At 49.0% G+C, this 15963-nt stretch overlaps 1 protein-coding gene across 7 annotated transcripts in view; it reads right to left on the bottom strand.

The window, feature by feature from the left end:
• Positions 1-15963, bottom strand: part of LOC129395249 (granulocyte-macrophage colony-stimulating factor receptor subunit alpha) — a 90448-nt gene that overhangs the window by 55835 nt on the left and 18650 nt on the right. For 3 of the 7 annotated variants that reach the window (XR_008622740.2, XR_010111226.1, XM_055106248.2), the window contains exons 2-3: positions 8926-9013; positions 1880-1981 (exon numbers count right to left, since the gene is read on the bottom strand). Coding sequence is in view for 4 of the 7 variants with exons in the window: in XM_055106248.2 (XP_054962223.1) it covers positions 1880-1955 (76 nt within the window). In the remaining 3 variants the exon portion in view is untranslated. Of the gene's footprint in view, positions 1-1879; positions 1982-8925; positions 9014-11527; positions 14378-15963 lie in introns of those variants that run through there. The other 4 variants (XR_008622741.2, XM_055106249.2, XM_055106250.2 and 1 more) reach the window with 3 other exon arrangements.

Here is a 15963-nt window from a genome sequence, read left to right as displayed (position 1 = left end):
GTGGGCGGATCACCTGAGGTCAGGAGTTCGAGACCAGCCTGGCCAACATGGTGAAACCCTGTCTCTACTAAAAATACAAAAAAATTAGGTGGACATGGTGGCGGGTACCTGTAATCCCAGCTACTCAGGAGGCTGAGGCAGGAGAATCGGTTGAACCCAGGAGGTGGAGGCTGTAGTGAGCCGAGATCTCGCCACTGCACTCCAGCCTGGGAGACAGAGTAAGACTCCATCTCAAAAAAAAAAAAAAAATCAAAAACTAGTCTTGGCAACATAGCAAGATCTCCTCTATAAAATTAAAAAAAAAAATTAAATTAGCTTGGCATGGTGGTGTATTTCTGCAGTCCCAGCTACTTGGGAGGCTGGAGTGGGAGGATACTTGATCCCAGAAAGTTGAGGCTGCAGTGAGCCGAGATCACGCCACTGCACTCCAGCCTGGGAGACAGAGCGAGATCCTGTCTCAAAAAAAAAAAAAAAAAAAAAAGAGAGAGAGAGAAAGAAAACCGCTTGAATGAGAACAGGCAAAGGCTCTTTGTCCAGAGTGATGTGGCTCTGAACACGCTTCCCAAATTATGGAACCTTGGCAGTTTTATATAAAGCTGAAGGAATTTGAGAAAATTGCAGAAACAGAAAGCTGTCTTTGTCTGTCTTCCCTGAACCAGGTCACAAACACCTGGAAATATTTTCCTGAAGCAGGCCCTGACACCCTCAGTCAAGAGGGTGCCTCCCGGAAATGCAAATCAAAACCACAATGAGCTATCATTCCACGCCAGTCACAGTGGCTGTTATTAAGAAGTCAACAAACAAGAGGCTGGGTGTGGTGGCTCATAGCTGTAATCCTAGCACTTTGGGAGGCCGAGGCACGGGATCACCTGAGGCCAGGAGATTGAGACCAGCCTGGCCAACATGACAAAACCCCGTCTCTATTAGAAATACAAAAATTAGCTGGGCATGGTGGTGTAATCCCACCTACTCGGTGGGATTAGCGCCTGTAATCCCAGCTACTCGGGAGGCTAAGGCAGGAGAATCGCTTGAGCCCGGGAGGCTGAGTTTGCAGTGAGCTGAGATTGAGCCATTGCACTCCAGCCTGGGCAACAAGAGGGAGACTCTGAAAAAAAAGAAAAAGAAAGAAGGAAAGAAAGAAAGAAAGAAAGAAGAAAGAGGAAAAAAGAAACAAAGAAGGAGAACAAACAAAGAAGGAGAAAGAAAGAAAGAGAGAGAGAGAGGGAGGGAGGGAAGGAAGGAAAGAAAGAAACAATGGAAGGAAGAAAGAGAGAGAGGGAAGGAGGGAAGGAAGGAAGAAAGAGAAAGAAAGAAGGGAGGGAGGGAAGAAGGAAGGAAAGAAAGAAACAATGGAAGGAAGAAAGAGAGAAAGGGAAGGAGGGAAGGAAGGAAGAGAAAGAAAGAAAGAAGAAATGAATCAGGAGGGAGAGAAGGATGGAAGGAAGGAGAGAAGGAAGGATGGAAAGAGGGAGGGCAGGAGGAAGAGAAGGAAGCAAGGGAGGGAAGAAGGAAGGGAGGAAAAAGGAAGGAAACAAAAGAAAGGAGGAACGAAGGAAGGAAGGAAGGAACACTTTGGCCCATGCAGACATGGGTGCTCATCCTGGCCCCATCACTACCTGGATGGTCATTGGGTTAAACTGTGGAGGTATCTGAGCCTCCGTTTTCTCATCTGTAGAATGGGTGGATGGGAATTAACAGCAGAAAAGGAGGTGAGAACAAGAGGCGCTCTGAGCTTCTGGTGGGTTGGCTGGTGCTTATTGGGTCCCTCATAAACATTAGAGATGAAATGCAGATGGGCCCACGTATCCAGATAGGTCTCCAGATGCAGGACATCTAAACAGGGGCCGCGGAGAAGGTTCAGCCAGGTTTCCATACTTACCCGATTTCCCTGGGATCAGGAGGAATGCTGGGTGTGGTAACTCACAGAGCAGAAGGCTTGTCACCAGGAGAAGCATGGTGCTGGTCAGAGAGAAGGGAAGAGCTGCAGGAGAGAAAATATCACACAGTGAGAAGGTTGCCTCTCCCAGGACATTCCTGGCAGGGGACCCCAGGGAGGTGATTTGGGGAAACAAACCCAGGATGGTGGTCAGCTGCTGACCTGGTCAAATGAGGGGTCATGGCCAGCTGGGGAAGGTCTGCAGGGCCATTATTCTGTCTCCCACATGGGACTAGGCTGTGGACATCTCTGGGGCCATTATTCTGTCTATCACATGGGGATTAGGACGTGGACATCTTTGGGGCCATTATTCTGTCTCGCACATGGGATTAGGACGTGGACATCTTTGGCATCTCAAGATGGTCAATCTAGAGTCAAGCTTCCATGGTTCACGGGTCATGGCTCAGCTGACCTTCACGAGGGAACCCATAGCTGACACTAAAGGCAGGTTCTAACACACTTCAAGGAAATTGCAGTCACTTTCGTTCATTTTTCGTAGCTTTTACTTTCTGTTAATAATTAGTGGATTTGGGGAAATAAGATAAAGGATGGCTCAGGTTTTCATTTTCATAACTTTTGTTTCGTTTTGTTTTGCTCTTTTGTACTTTTTTTTTTCTTTTTTGAGACGAAGTCACGCTCTGTCACCCAGGCTGGAGTGCAGTGGCGCGATCTCGGCTCACTGCAACCTCCACCTCCCAGGTTCACACCATTCTCCTGCCTCAGCTTCCCAAGTAGCTGGGACTACAGGCGCCCACCACCACACCCAGCTAATTTTTTTTATTTTTTATTTTTAGTAGAAACAGGCTTTCACCGTGTTAGCCAGGATAGTCTCGATCTCCTGATCTCGTGATCCACCTGCCTCGGCCTCCCAAAGTGCTGGGATTACAGGTGTGAGCCACCGCGCCCGGCCCTGCTCTTTTATACTTTTTTTAAAATCTTGACTTTTGCAACAGCTATAAAAGGCAAGTGAAAAAAAAAAAAAGAAGAGGAAGAAAGAAAGTGTGAGTACATAAAACGACATGAATGAAGTTTAAATACTTATGACTAAGGGAAAGAAGCCACTTTGAGATGGCTGCAGACTGAGTCATTCTAACACTTGGACACTGTGGAAAAGACAAAATCATGGAAACAGTAAAAAGATCTGGAGTTGGTTGGTGTTGGGCAGACGGAGGGATGAATACATGGACCTCAGAGGATTTTTAGGGCAGTGAAACTACTCTTATTTGATACTTCTTTATGCGAAAAAGGAAGAAGAAGAAGGAGGAGGAGGAGAAGGTGCAGGAGGAGGAGAAGGAGGAGGAGAAGGACGAGGAGGAGGAGGAGGAGAAGGAAGAGAAGGAGGAGTAGGAGGAAGAGGAGGAGAAGGAGCAGGAGGAGAAGGAGGAGGAGAAGGAGCAGGAGGAGGAGAAGAAGGAGGAGGAGAAGGAGGAGTAGGAGAAGGAGGAGGAGGAGAAGGAAAAGGAGGAGGAGAAGGAGGAGGAGGAGAAGGAGGAGGAGGAGAAGGAGGAGGAGAAGGAGGAGGAGAAGGAGGAGGAGAAGGAGGAGGAGAAGGAGGAGGAGGAGGAGGAGAAGGAAGAGAAGGAGGAGTAGGAGGAAGAGGAGGGGATGGAGCAGGAGGAGAAGGAGGAGGAGAAAAGAAGCTACTCGGTATGATTCTACAAATGGTGGATCCATGTCGATATACTTCTATCCAAGCCCATAAGGAAGAAGAAGAAAAAGGAGGAGGAGAAGGAGGAGGAAGAAGAAGAAGAAGAAAGAAGAGAAGAAGAAGGAGGAGGAGGAAGAGGAGGAAGGGGGGAGAAGGAGGAGGAAGAAGAGAAGGAGGAGGAGCTACAAACTCAACCAATTGTCAACCAGAAAATGTTTAAATTCATTTATAGCCTGGAAGCCCCCACTTTGAGTTGTCCCGCCTTTATGGACCAAACTAATGTATTTCTTTTCTTCTTCTTCTTTTTTTTTTTTTTTTTTTTTTTTGAGACAGAGTTTCACTCTTGTCGCCCAGGCTGTGCAGTGGTGCAATCTCGGCTCACTGCAACCTCCGCCTCCCGGGTTCAAGCGATTCTCCTGCCTCAGCCTCCCAAGTAGCTGGGATTATAGGCACCCGCCATTATGCCAGGCTAATTTTGCATTTTTAGTAGAGAGGCTGTTTTGCCATGTTGGCCAGGCTGGGCTCGAACTCCTGACCTCAGATGATCTGCCTGCCTCAGCTTCTCAAACTGCTGGAATTACAGGCATGAGCCACTGCACCCGGCCTTTGTAGCATCTTTAGTTCAAGCGTCTGCACCTGGTGGGACCCATCTGTCCACCCTGCGGTTCCTGCTCCAAACCTCCTCTCTGAAAGATTGCGTCTCTTGGCCGGGCACAGTGGCTCACGCCTGTAATCCCAGCACTTTGGGAGGCCAAGGCAGGCGGATCGCCTGAGGTCAGGAGTTCGGGACCAGCTTGGCTAATACGATGAAACCTCGTCTCTACTAGAAATACAAAAATTAGCCAGGTGGGGTGGTGGGCACCTGTAATCCCAGCTACTCGGGAGGCTGAGGCAGGAGAATCGCTTGAACCCAGGAGGTGGAGGCTGCAGTGAGCCGAGATCGCGCCACTGCCCTCCAGCCTGGGTGACAGAGGGAGACTCTGTCTCAAGGAAAAACAAACAAACAAAAAAAAACGGTTGTGTCTCTCAGACCGTTCCTCTGCAAGAGGAACCTCGCTTGCTAAAAGGAAGTAAAAGCATGTAGGCCACACCTGTTTCTTCTTCTCCTGCCCCTGCCCCCTCACTCATCTGTAGCCCACATGACAGGGATGTGGCCACTTCCCCCACTGGACTGCGGCACCCCGCTTCTTGGAGCCTGCTTCTGGGTCCTGCAGGTGTTTCTGGGCACTGGACAGACTCTCCTGTGGCACCCTAGAGATGCACGTTCTGTCTGGGTGGGCCTGACATTGAGATCCAGATACAACACCCCAGGTGGTGGTAACAGGTGTAGAAGTCCTGTTCCTTGAGACTGGCCCCCCTCTGCTGAGTCACTAAATGTTGAGATTCAGACACAACTCCCCAGGTGGTGGTAACAGGTGTAGAACTCTTGTTCCGTGAGACTGGCCCCCTCTGCTGAGTCACTAAATGTTTGGGATATTTGTGTACTTCTCTTGCACTAGTTATTATTATTATTATTAATTATTATTATTATTTTGTAGACGGTCTTGCTCTGTTGCCCAGGCTGGAGTGCAATGGCACGATCTCGGCTCACTGCAACCTCCGCCTCCCGGGTTAAAGCGATCCTCCTGCCTCAGCCTCCCGAGTAGCTGGGATTACAGGCGCCTGCCACCATGCCCGGCTAATTTTTGTATTTTTAGTAGAGACAGGGTTTCACCATGTTGGCCAGGCTGGTCTCAAACTCCTGATCTCAAGTGATCCCCCTGCCTCGGACTCCCAAAGTGATGGGATGACAGGTGTGAGCCACTGTACGTACGGCCTTCTTGGTTGACTTATTTATTTATTTTTTGGAGATGGAGTCTCACTCTGTCACCCAGGCTGGAGTACAGTGCCGCCGTCTCGGCTCACTGCAACCTCTGTCTCCTAGGTTCAAGTGATTCTACTGCCTCAGCCTCCGAGTAGCTGGGACTACAGGCACGCACCAACATGCCTGGCTAATTTTTGTATTTTTAGTAGAGATGGGGTTTCACCATGTCGGCCACGCTGGTCTCGAACTCCTGACCTCAGGTGATCCACCTGCCTCGGGCTCCCAAAGTGCTGGGATTATAGGTATGAGCCACTGCGCCTGGCCTCTGGAGTACCTAGTCTTTCACAATTTTACTTTCATAATAAACTTGCTCGCCCTGAAATTTTTTTTTTTTTTTTGAGACTGAGTCTCATTCTCTCGCCCAGGCTGGAGTGCAGTGGTGCCATCTCGGCTCACTGCAACCTCCGTCTCCTAAGTTGAAGCAATCCTACTGCCTCAGCCTCCGAGTAGCTGGGACTACAGGCACGCACCAACATGCCTGGCTAATTTTTGTATTTTTAGTAGAGATGGGGTTTCACCATGTTGGTCAGGCTGGTCTCGAACTCCTGACCTCAGGTGATCTGCCCACCTCAACCTCCCAAAGTGCTGGGATTACGGGCATGAGCCACTGCGCCCGGCCTCTGGAGTAGCTATTCTTTCACTATTTTACTTTTGTAATAAATTTGCTTTGGCTTTGCACTGCTGACTCACCCTGAATTTTTTTTTTTTTTTTTTTTTTTTTTTTTTTTTTTTAGATGGACTCACTCTATCGCCCAGGCTGGAGTGTAGTGGCATGATCTCCACTCACTGCAAGCATCACCTCCCGGGTTCACACCATTCTCATGCCTCTGTCTCCCGAGTAGCTGGGACTACAGGCACGCACCACCACGCCTGGCTAAGTTTTGTATTTTTAGTAGAGACGGGGTTTCACCATGTTGGTCAGGCTGGTCTCGAACTCCTGACCTCGTGATCCACCCACCTCTGCCTCCCAAGGTGCTGGGATTACAGGTGTGAGCCACCGCGCCTGGCAGCCCTGAATTCTTTCTTGCGTGAGATCCAAGAACCCCCTCTTGGGGGCTGGATCCGAACCCCTTTCCTGTAACACAAGCACCCTTGGTTGATGCTTTAAGAGAACCATGAGATGGGGCAGGAAGGGGTTATAACGAGCGACTTCTAAGCTTTCTGTCATTTCTTCACCTCCTTTCCCTGTCTTCTCAGCTACTGCGTAAGCTTTATTTATTTAGAGACGGAGCCTCGCTCTGTCTCCCAGGCTGGAGTGCAGTGGCGCGATCTCAGCTCACTGCAACCTCCGCCTCCTGGGTTCAAGTGGTCCTCCTGCCTCGGCCTCCCGAGTAGCTGGGATTACAGGCATGCACCACCACGCCCAGCTAATTTTTGTATTTTTAGTAGAGACAGCATTTCACCATGTTGGTCAAGATGGTCTCGATCTCCTGACCTTGTGATCCACCTGCCTCGGCCTCCCAAAGGTCTGGGATTGCAGGCGTGAGCCACCACACCTGTCTGCTACTGTGTATGCTTTCTAGGAGGCCAGGATATGCCTCCCCAGACAAGACTGTGGGAAATCAGTATATGCCACTTTAAAATACATTTCACCCCAAAATATATTTACTTGACATATTTTGAAATGGTCCTGCAAAACTGTCTGTTGGCTGACCACAGAGGCTCACGCCTGCAATCCCAGCACTTTGAGAGGCTCAGGTGGGTGGATCACTTGAGGACAGGAGTTCAAGACCAGCCTGGACAATACGGTGAAACCCTCTCTCTACTACAAATACAAAAACTAGCCGGGTGTCATGGCGGGCGCCTGTACTCCCAGCTACTCGCGAGGCTGAGGCAGGAGAATCACTGGAACTCGGGAGGCAGAGGTTGCCGTGAGCCAAGATCATGCCGCTGCTCTCCAGCCCAGGCAACAGAGCAAGACTCCGTCTCCAAAAATTAAAAATAAATAAATAAATAAATATATAAATATATAAACAAACATAAAACCAAGCTGCTGGCTGGGTGAGGTGGCTCACGGCTGTAATCCCAGTACTTCTGGATGCTGAGGCAGGCAGATCAGGTGAGGTCAGGAGTTCGAGACCAGCCTGGCCAACATAGTGAAACCCTGTGTCTACTGAAAAACAAAAACAAACAAACAAACAAACAAAATTTAGCCAGGCGTGGTGGCGTACCTCTGTAATGCCAGTTACCTGGGAGGCTGAGGTGGGAGAATTACTCCAACTCCGGAGGCAGAGGTTGCAGTGAGCTGAGATCGCTCCACTGCACTCCAGCCTGGGCGACAGAGTGAGACTCTGTCACAAAAAATAAAACAAATAAAATAAAACAGCCAGACACGGTGGCTCACGCCTGTAATCCCAGCACTTTGGGAGGCTGAGGTGAGCAGATCATGTGAGGTCACAAGTTTGAGACCAGCCTGGCCAACATGGTGAAACCCCGTCGCTACTAAAAATACAAAAATTGGCCGGGTGTGGTGGCTCACGCCTGTAATCCCAACACTTTGGGGGGCTGAGGCGGGCGGATCACGAAGTCAGGAGATCGAGACCATCCTGGCTAACACGGTGAAACCCCTTCTCTACTAAAAATACAAAAAATTAGCTGGGCGTGGTGGCGGGCGCCTGTAGTCCCAGCTACTCGGGAGGCTGAGGCAGGAGAATGGCGTGAACCCGGGAGGCGGAGGTTGCAGTGAGCCGAGATCGCGCCACTGCACTCCAGCCTAACAGACTGAGCAAGGCTTCATCTCAAAATAAATAAATAAATAAATAAAATAAAATAAAGTAAAATAAGTAAACAAACAAAAACATATAAAACCAAACTGCCGCTCAACCAGCTTGGATACGTGTTCTCAGGATCTCTTTACACTATTTTCCCTGGGCCTTCTTGCTCACTCATATTTGGCTCAGAATAAATCTCTTTAAATATTTTGCAGTGTTTGGGACGGACTGTCGCTCTGTTGCCCAGGCTGGAGTGCAGTGGCGCGATCTTGGCTCACTGCAACCTACGCCTCCTGGGTTCAAGCGATTCTCCTGCCTCGGCCTGCGGAGTAGCTGGGACTAGAGGCACCTGCCACTACACCCAGCTAATTTTTGTATTTTTAGCAGAGATGGGGTTTCACCATGTTGGCCAGGCTGGTCTGGAACTCCTGACCTGATGATCCCCCCGCCTCAGCCTCCCACAGTGCTGGGATTACAGGCTTGAGCCACTGCGCCTGGCCGGCTCTTTTTTTTTTTTTTTGACAGGTTCATGCGTCTCTTCTGCCTGGAGACCCTTCAGGAGGATGTGCCTTGTCACGCTGTTTCAGGAGGATGTGTACTGTCTCGGAGGGAACGTGACATGTTAAATTTGTCATAGGTCAGACAGTTCCTCATTCAGATTCTTCTGCCCTGAGTTCTCACTTCTATCCTGGTTCATCATTACGGAGCAAAACATTTCAGTTCTTTAGACTTCACTTAAAAAAAAGAAAATCCCCAACCACATTACCGACAGGCCGAAGGAAGCACGTACAGGGTTCTACGCAAACATCGCCGCTTCTCGGATCTGCTGTCTCCACGGATTTTCCTGCTGTAAACTGTGAAAGGTAAATAAGTCTCAGGACCCCAAAATCATGAAAGGTTATAGTGGAAACTGTCTTAGGCAAACCTGCCTCGCATTTTATTCGTAAATAAGGTACTACAAAGGTTTTAAAAATTACATACTGGGGCTGGGCGCCATGGCTCACACCTATAATCCCAGCACTTTGGGAGGCCAAGGCTGGTGGATCACCTGAGGCCAGGAGTTTGAGACCAGCCTGGCCAACGTGGAGAAACCCTTTCTCTGCTAAAAATACAAAAATTAGTTGGGCATGGTAGTGCATGCCTGTAATCCCAGCTACTCAGGAGGCTGAGGCAGTAGAATTGCTTGAACCTGGGAGGCGGAAGTTGCAGTGAGCTGAGATCGTGCCATTGCACTCCAGCCTGGGTGACAGAGAGAGACTCCATCTCAAAAAACAACACAAAACAAAACAAAAAAAGAACTACATATCTCCCTCACAATCTGGCCACAAGGAAATCCTTGGAGACAAAGGACAAACAGATTTCAAAGTCTGATTGTTTCCTCTCCCCTACCTTTTTTTTTTTTTTTACTAAGAGTTTCGCTCTGTTGCCCAGGCTGGAGTGTAGTGGCGTGATCTCCACTCACTGCAACCTCTGCCTGGGAGATTTAACCGATTCTCCTGCCTCAGCCTCCTGAGTAGCTGGGATTACAGGCACCCACCACCACACCACACCTGGCTAATTTTTGTATTTTCAGTAGAGACGGGGTTCCACTATGTTGGCCAGGCTGGTCTCGAACTCCTGACCTCAGGTGATCCACCTGACTCGGACTCCTGAAGAGCTGGAATTACAGGGGTGAGCCACTGCGCCTAGCTCCTCTGCCCTATTGTTCATGTAAAAATGCAGATTTAGGCCTGGGCGCGGTGGCTCATGCCTGTCATCCCAGCACTTTGGGAGGCCGAGATGGGCAGATCACGAGGTCAGGAGATCGAGACCATCCTGGCTAACAGGGTGAAACCCCGTCTCTACTAAAAATACAAAAAAATTAGCTGGGCATGGTGGTGGGCGCCTGTAGTCCCAGCTACTCAGGAGGTTGAGGCAGGAGAATAGCTTGAACCCAGGAGGCGGAGGTTGCAGTGAGCCAAGATCGCACGACTGCACTCCAGCCTGGGCAACAGAGCGAGACTCTGTCTCAAAAAAAAAAAAAAAAAAAAAAAAAAATGCAGATTTACTGAGCCAGGCTAAACTGTGTATTCTGTGGAAAACTGATCAAGGACTCGAATGAAACCTTTTGTCACTTAGGGCCTTACCGGACATCATCAATGCATATCTTACACGTATTGATTGATGTCTCATATATCCCTAAAATGTATAAAAGCGGCCGGGTGCAGTGGCTCATGCCTGTCATCCCAGCACTTTGGGAGGCTGAGGCAGGTGGATCACTTGAGGCCAGGAGTTCGAGAACAGCCTGGCCAACATGGTGAAACCCTGTCTCTACTGAAAATACAAAAATTAGCCGGGCGCGGTGGCAGGTGCCTGTAATCTCAGCTACTCGGGAGGTTGAGGCAGGAGAATCGCTTGAACCTGGGTGACGGAGGTTGCAGTGAGCCGAGATCGCAGCACTGCACTCCAGCCTTGGCTACAGAATGAGACTCTGTCTCAAAAAAAAAAAAAAAAAAAAAATACAAAAATGAGCTGCGTGTGGTGGTCCATGCCTGTAATCCCAGTGACTCAGGAGGCTGAGGCAGGAGAATCGTTTGAACCCGGGAGGCAGAGGTTGCAGTGAGAGTGAGCCGAAGATCGCACCACTGCACTCCAGCCTGGGTGACAGAGCAAGACTGGATCTCAAAAAAGAAAAAAAAAAAAAAAAAAAAAAAAAAAAAGGCCGGGCACAGTGGCTCACGCCTGTCATCCCAGCACTTTGGGAGGCCGAGGCAGGTGGATCACTTAAGGTCAGAAGTTCAAGAACAGCCTGGCCAAGATGGTGAAACCCCGTCTCTACTAAAAATAGAAAAATTAGCTGGGCGTGGTGGTGAGCGCCTGTAATCCCAGTGACTCGAGAGCCTGAGGCAGGAGAATCATTTGAACCTGGGAGGCAGAGGTTGCAGTGAGAGTGAGCTGAAATGGCACCCCTGCACTCCAGCCTGGGTGACAGAGCAAGACTGGATCTCAAAAAAAAAAAAAAAGAAAAAAAAAAAGGCCGGACGCAGTAGCTCAAGCCCGTCATCCCAGCACTTTGGGAGGCCGAGGCAGGTGGATCATTTAAGGCCAGGAGTTCGAGACCATCCTGGCCAACATGGTGAAACGCCGTCTCTACTAAAAATACAAAAATTAGCTGGGCGCATTAGTGGGTGCCTATAATCCCAGCTACTCGGAAGGCTGAGGCAGGAGAATCGCTTGAACACGGGAGGCGGAGGTTACAGTGATAGTGAGCTGAGATTGCACCATTGCACTGCAGCCTGGGTGACAGAACAAGACTGGATCCCCAGCTCCCTCCCCCCCACCAAAAAAAAATGTATGAAAGCAAATTGTGCCCTGTGTATCCACAGCACCTGTCATCGCGATTTCCTGAGGCTCTGTCATGGGCAGGCGTCCTTAACCTCGGCAAAATGAACTTTCTAAATGGACTGAGACCTGTCTCAGATACCTCTTTTTTGGTTTACAGGACATTTTGCACTCACGGAAAATTATGCAACATCTTTGCGTTTTGTCTGTACCGCTTATACTTTTTTCTCTTCTTCTTTTTTGTGTTTATAGAATGAGTTTTCTTTCCCCTTTCTGGAAATTTTCGGCTGATCCTAAAATAGAGGCCGCCAAGCTTCCTTCTCAGATTCAAAGCAAGAATGATGGAGAGTGAGGGAAATCATGATATTTTACCCCAACACAGGGCTCCGTGGTATAACAAGGATTTTTAATGAAAAACCCTTTCATGCCGGGCGCGGTGACTCACGCCTGTCATCCCAGCACTTTGGGAGGCCGAGGAGGGCAGATCATGAGGTCAGGAGATCGAGACCATCCTGGCAAACACAGTGAAACCCCATCTCTACTAAAAAAAAAAAAAATACAAAAAAAAAAAAAAATTAGCTGGGCGTGGTGGCGGGCGCCTGTAGTCCCAGCTACTCAGGAGACTGAGGCAGGAGAATCACTTGAACCTGGGAAGCAGAGGCTGCAGTAAGCCAAGATTATGCCCCTGTACTCCAGCCGGGAGCAGTGGTTCACGCCTATAATCCCAGCACTTTGGGAGGCCGAGGCGGTTGGATCACCTGAGGTCAGGAGTTCAAGACCAGCCTGGCCATCACAGTGAAACCCCATCTCTACTAAAAAAAAAACAAAAAAGTAAAAACAGTTATCTGGGCACGATGGCTCATGCATATTATGCCAGCTATTTGGAAGGCTGAGGAGGCAGGAGAATCGCTTGAACCTAGAAGACGGAGGTTGCAGGGAGCCAAGATTGCACCACTGCACTGCAGCCTTGGAAACAGAATGAGACCATCTTAACAGAAAAAAAAAATACAGCTAAGAAACATATTTTGGGGCAACATATGTTGTTTTTTTCTCTGTCTTGTAACGTTTGCCAGAGTCAGGTTGGAAAGTAAGTCACGATATACCGGGTTCAATAAATCCCATTTGATGAGAATTTATGGTTTGTAGGGCTTGCCTCCTCAGACCTCTTAGATAGGAATTTGGGCAAGATGAAAAAAGTCAGAGGCCCGGTGTGGTGGCTGGTGCCTATAATCCCAGCACTTTGGGAGGCTGAGGCGTGTGGATCACTTGAGGTCAGGAGTTTGAGACCAGCCTGGCCAACCTGGTGAAATGTTGTCTCTACTAAAAACACAAAAATTACTCAGGCAGTAGTGGTACGTGCCTGTAATCTCAGCTACTTGGGAGGCTGAGGCAGGAGAATTGCTTGACCTTGGGAGGCAGAGGCTGTGGTGAGCTGAGATTGTGCCACTCCAGTCTGGGTGACAGAGTGAGACTCCATCTAAAAAAAAAAAGAAAAAAAGAAAGAAAAAAAAAAAAGAAAAAGAAGAAGCTAGGTGCAGTGGCTCATGCGTATAATCCCAGCACTTTGGGAGGCCGAGGCGGTTGGATCACCTGAGGTCAGGAGTTCAAGACCAGCCTGGCCAACATGGTGAAACCCCATCTCTACTAAAAATACAAAGAAAATTAGCAGGGCATGGTGGCAGGTGCCTGTAGTCCCAGCTACTCAGGAGGCTGAGGCGGGAGAATCGCTTGAACCCAGGAGGTGGAGGTTGCAGTGAGCTGAGATCGCACCACTGCACTCCAGCCTGGGCGGCAGAGTGAGATGCCGTCTCAAAAAAATAAAATAAAATAAAATAAAAAAGAATAAAGAAAAAAATCAGAGTTCAGTCCCCAGTAGAAATTATATATTGCTCCTCAATAGAATTCCTCTTTCCCCCCAACCCTATAACCTTTTTTTTTTGTACCAGGATGCAATTCCCTATCCTTTCTGTAGTCTCAATGTGGTGTACTAGCTTCTGAACCTTATTGTGGGGTGGAGTCCTCATTCTGAAGAATCTGGTGTATGCACATTCTATCAATGTGTAAATCTGGCTGGGTACAGTGGTTCACGCCTCTAATCCTAGCACACTGGGAGGCCGAGGGAGGCGGATCACCTGAGGTCAGGTGTTCGAGACCAGCCTGACCAATATGGAACAACCCTGTCTCTACTAAAAATAGAACAATTAGCCAGGCATGGCAGCACACGCCTGTAATCCCAGCTACTGGAGAGGCTGAGGCAGGAGAATCAGTTGAACCTGGAAGGTGGAGGTTGCAGTGAGCCGAGATCATGCCACTGCACTCCAGCCTCGGTGACAGAGCGAGACTCCGTCTCAAAAAAAAAAAAGAAAAATAAAGTGCATGTCTTTTCTCTTATTAATCAATCTGCCTCATGTCTGTCATCTACAGCAAACCTATAGGGGACCAAGAGCTTTCAGCCCTCGAGAAGAGTTTCTCGAGTTTAAACCAAAAATCTAAAGAGTGAAATCCGGCCGGGTTCGGTGGTTCATGTCTGTAATCCCAGCCCTTTAGGAGGCCAAGGTGAGCGGATCATTTGAAGTCAGGAGTTCCAGACCAGCCTGGCCAACATGGTGAAACACCATCCCTACTAAAAATACAAAAATTAGCTGGGTGTGGTGGTGGGCACCTGTAATCCCAGCTACTCAGGAGGCTGAGGCAGGAGAATCACTTGAACCCGGGAGGCGGAGGTTACAGTGAGCCGAGATCGCGCCACTGCACTCCAGCCTGGGCGACAGAGCAAGACGCTGTCTCCAAAAAAATAAATAAATAAATACAAAAATTAGCTGGGCATGGTGGCACGTGCCTGTAATCCCAGCTACTCAGGAGGCTAATGCAGGAGAATTGCTTGAACCCGGGAGGTGGAGGTTGCAGTGAGCGGAGATCGCGCCATTGCACTCCAGCCTGGGCGACAGAGTAAGACGTTGTCTCCAAAAAAAAAAAAAAAAAAAAATACAAAAATTAGCTGGGTGTGGTGGCAGGTGCCTGTAATCCCAGCTACTCAGGAGGCTGAGGCAGGAGAATCGCTTGAACCCGGGAGGCGGAGGTTGCCGTGAGCAGAGATCGCGCCACTGCCCTCCAGCCTGGGCGACAGCACGAGACTCTGTCTCAACAAAAAGAGTGAAATGTGATTTCGCACACCTATAAAACGTGCAACAAGCTGTCCAAATCCAGACTCTTAGTACCCCAATCTGGGTGGTAACTTAAGATGCCTCATTTCTGTCTTTCTTAAAATTTGTAATAACTTAATCTGTTTTGTATACACGAGGGATGGGGGAATCTTACGATGTTGCCCGGGCTGGTCTGGAATTGCTCTGGCCTCAAGCAATCCTCTGTCACCTCAGCCTTCCAAAATATTGGGATTATGGGCGTGCGCCACCACGCCCAGCCTTAAATGTTCCATTTATTTATTTATTTATTTTGAGACGGAGTCTCACTCTGTCACCCAGGCTGGAGTGCAGTGGTGCGATCTCAGCTCACTGCAACCTCCGCCTCCCGGGTTCATGCGATTCTCCTGCCTCAGCCTCCCAAGTAGCTGGGATTACAGGCGCCCGCCACCACGCCCCGGCTAATTTTGGGTATTTTTAGTAGAGATGGGGTTTCTCCATGTTGGCCAGGCTGGTCTCGAACTCCTGACCTTAGGTGATCCGCCCACCTCGGCCTCCCAAAGTCCTGGGATTACACCACGCCTGGCTTAGAGGGACTCCATCTTGAATAGGGGCTGGGAACAAGGAGGCTGGGACAGGCTGGGCAGCATTCCCTGGAGGTCAGACATTCCCGACGACGCAAGATATGTGAACAGATCGATACTGTTTACTAGACAGACCCAGGACTGAACAGACACAGAAACCTCCTGATGTGTTGATATCTTCAGAACAAAAGCTTTCCTAGTGTGAGAATCCGTTTTGCTTTAAAAATGATAATATTGGGCCAGGCGCGGTGGCCCACACCTGTCATCCCACCACTTTGGGAGGCTGAGGCAGGAAGACAGATTGAGTCTAGGAGTTCAAGACCAGCCCGGGAAACACAGTGAAACCCTCGTCCCTACAAAAATACAAATATTTGCCAGGAATGGTGGCATTTGCCTTTGACCCAGCTACTGGGGAGGCAGAGATGGGAGGATTGCTTGAGCCCAGGAATTCAAGACAGCAGTCAGCTGTGATTGCACCACTGCCCTCCAGCCTGGGTGACACAGCCAGATGATCTCAAAATAATAATAATAATAAAATATATATAATATGTATATATACAATATTGATTACTGCAAAAGATAGTCATGACAAAGATGAATCCTTTATCAGACACCCTTGTAGTGGAGCATCTCTCCCCACGATTTTTTTCTTTTAGTTATCTTTTTTTGGGGACAGAGTTTTGCTCTTGTTGCCCAGGCTGGAGTGCAATGGTGCGATCTGGGCTCACTGCAACCTCCACCTCCCAGGTTCAAGCGATT

This window comes from Pan paniscus, chromosome X (genome assembly GCF_029289425.2).
Source record: "Pan paniscus chromosome X, NHGRI_mPanPan1-v2.0_pri, whole genome shotgun sequence".
Classification (NCBI taxonomy): Eukaryota; Metazoa; Chordata; class Mammalia; order Primates; family Hominidae; genus Pan; species Pan paniscus.
Note: the sequence above shows the minus strand (reverse complement) of the source record. Positions and strands in the feature narration are given on the sequence as shown.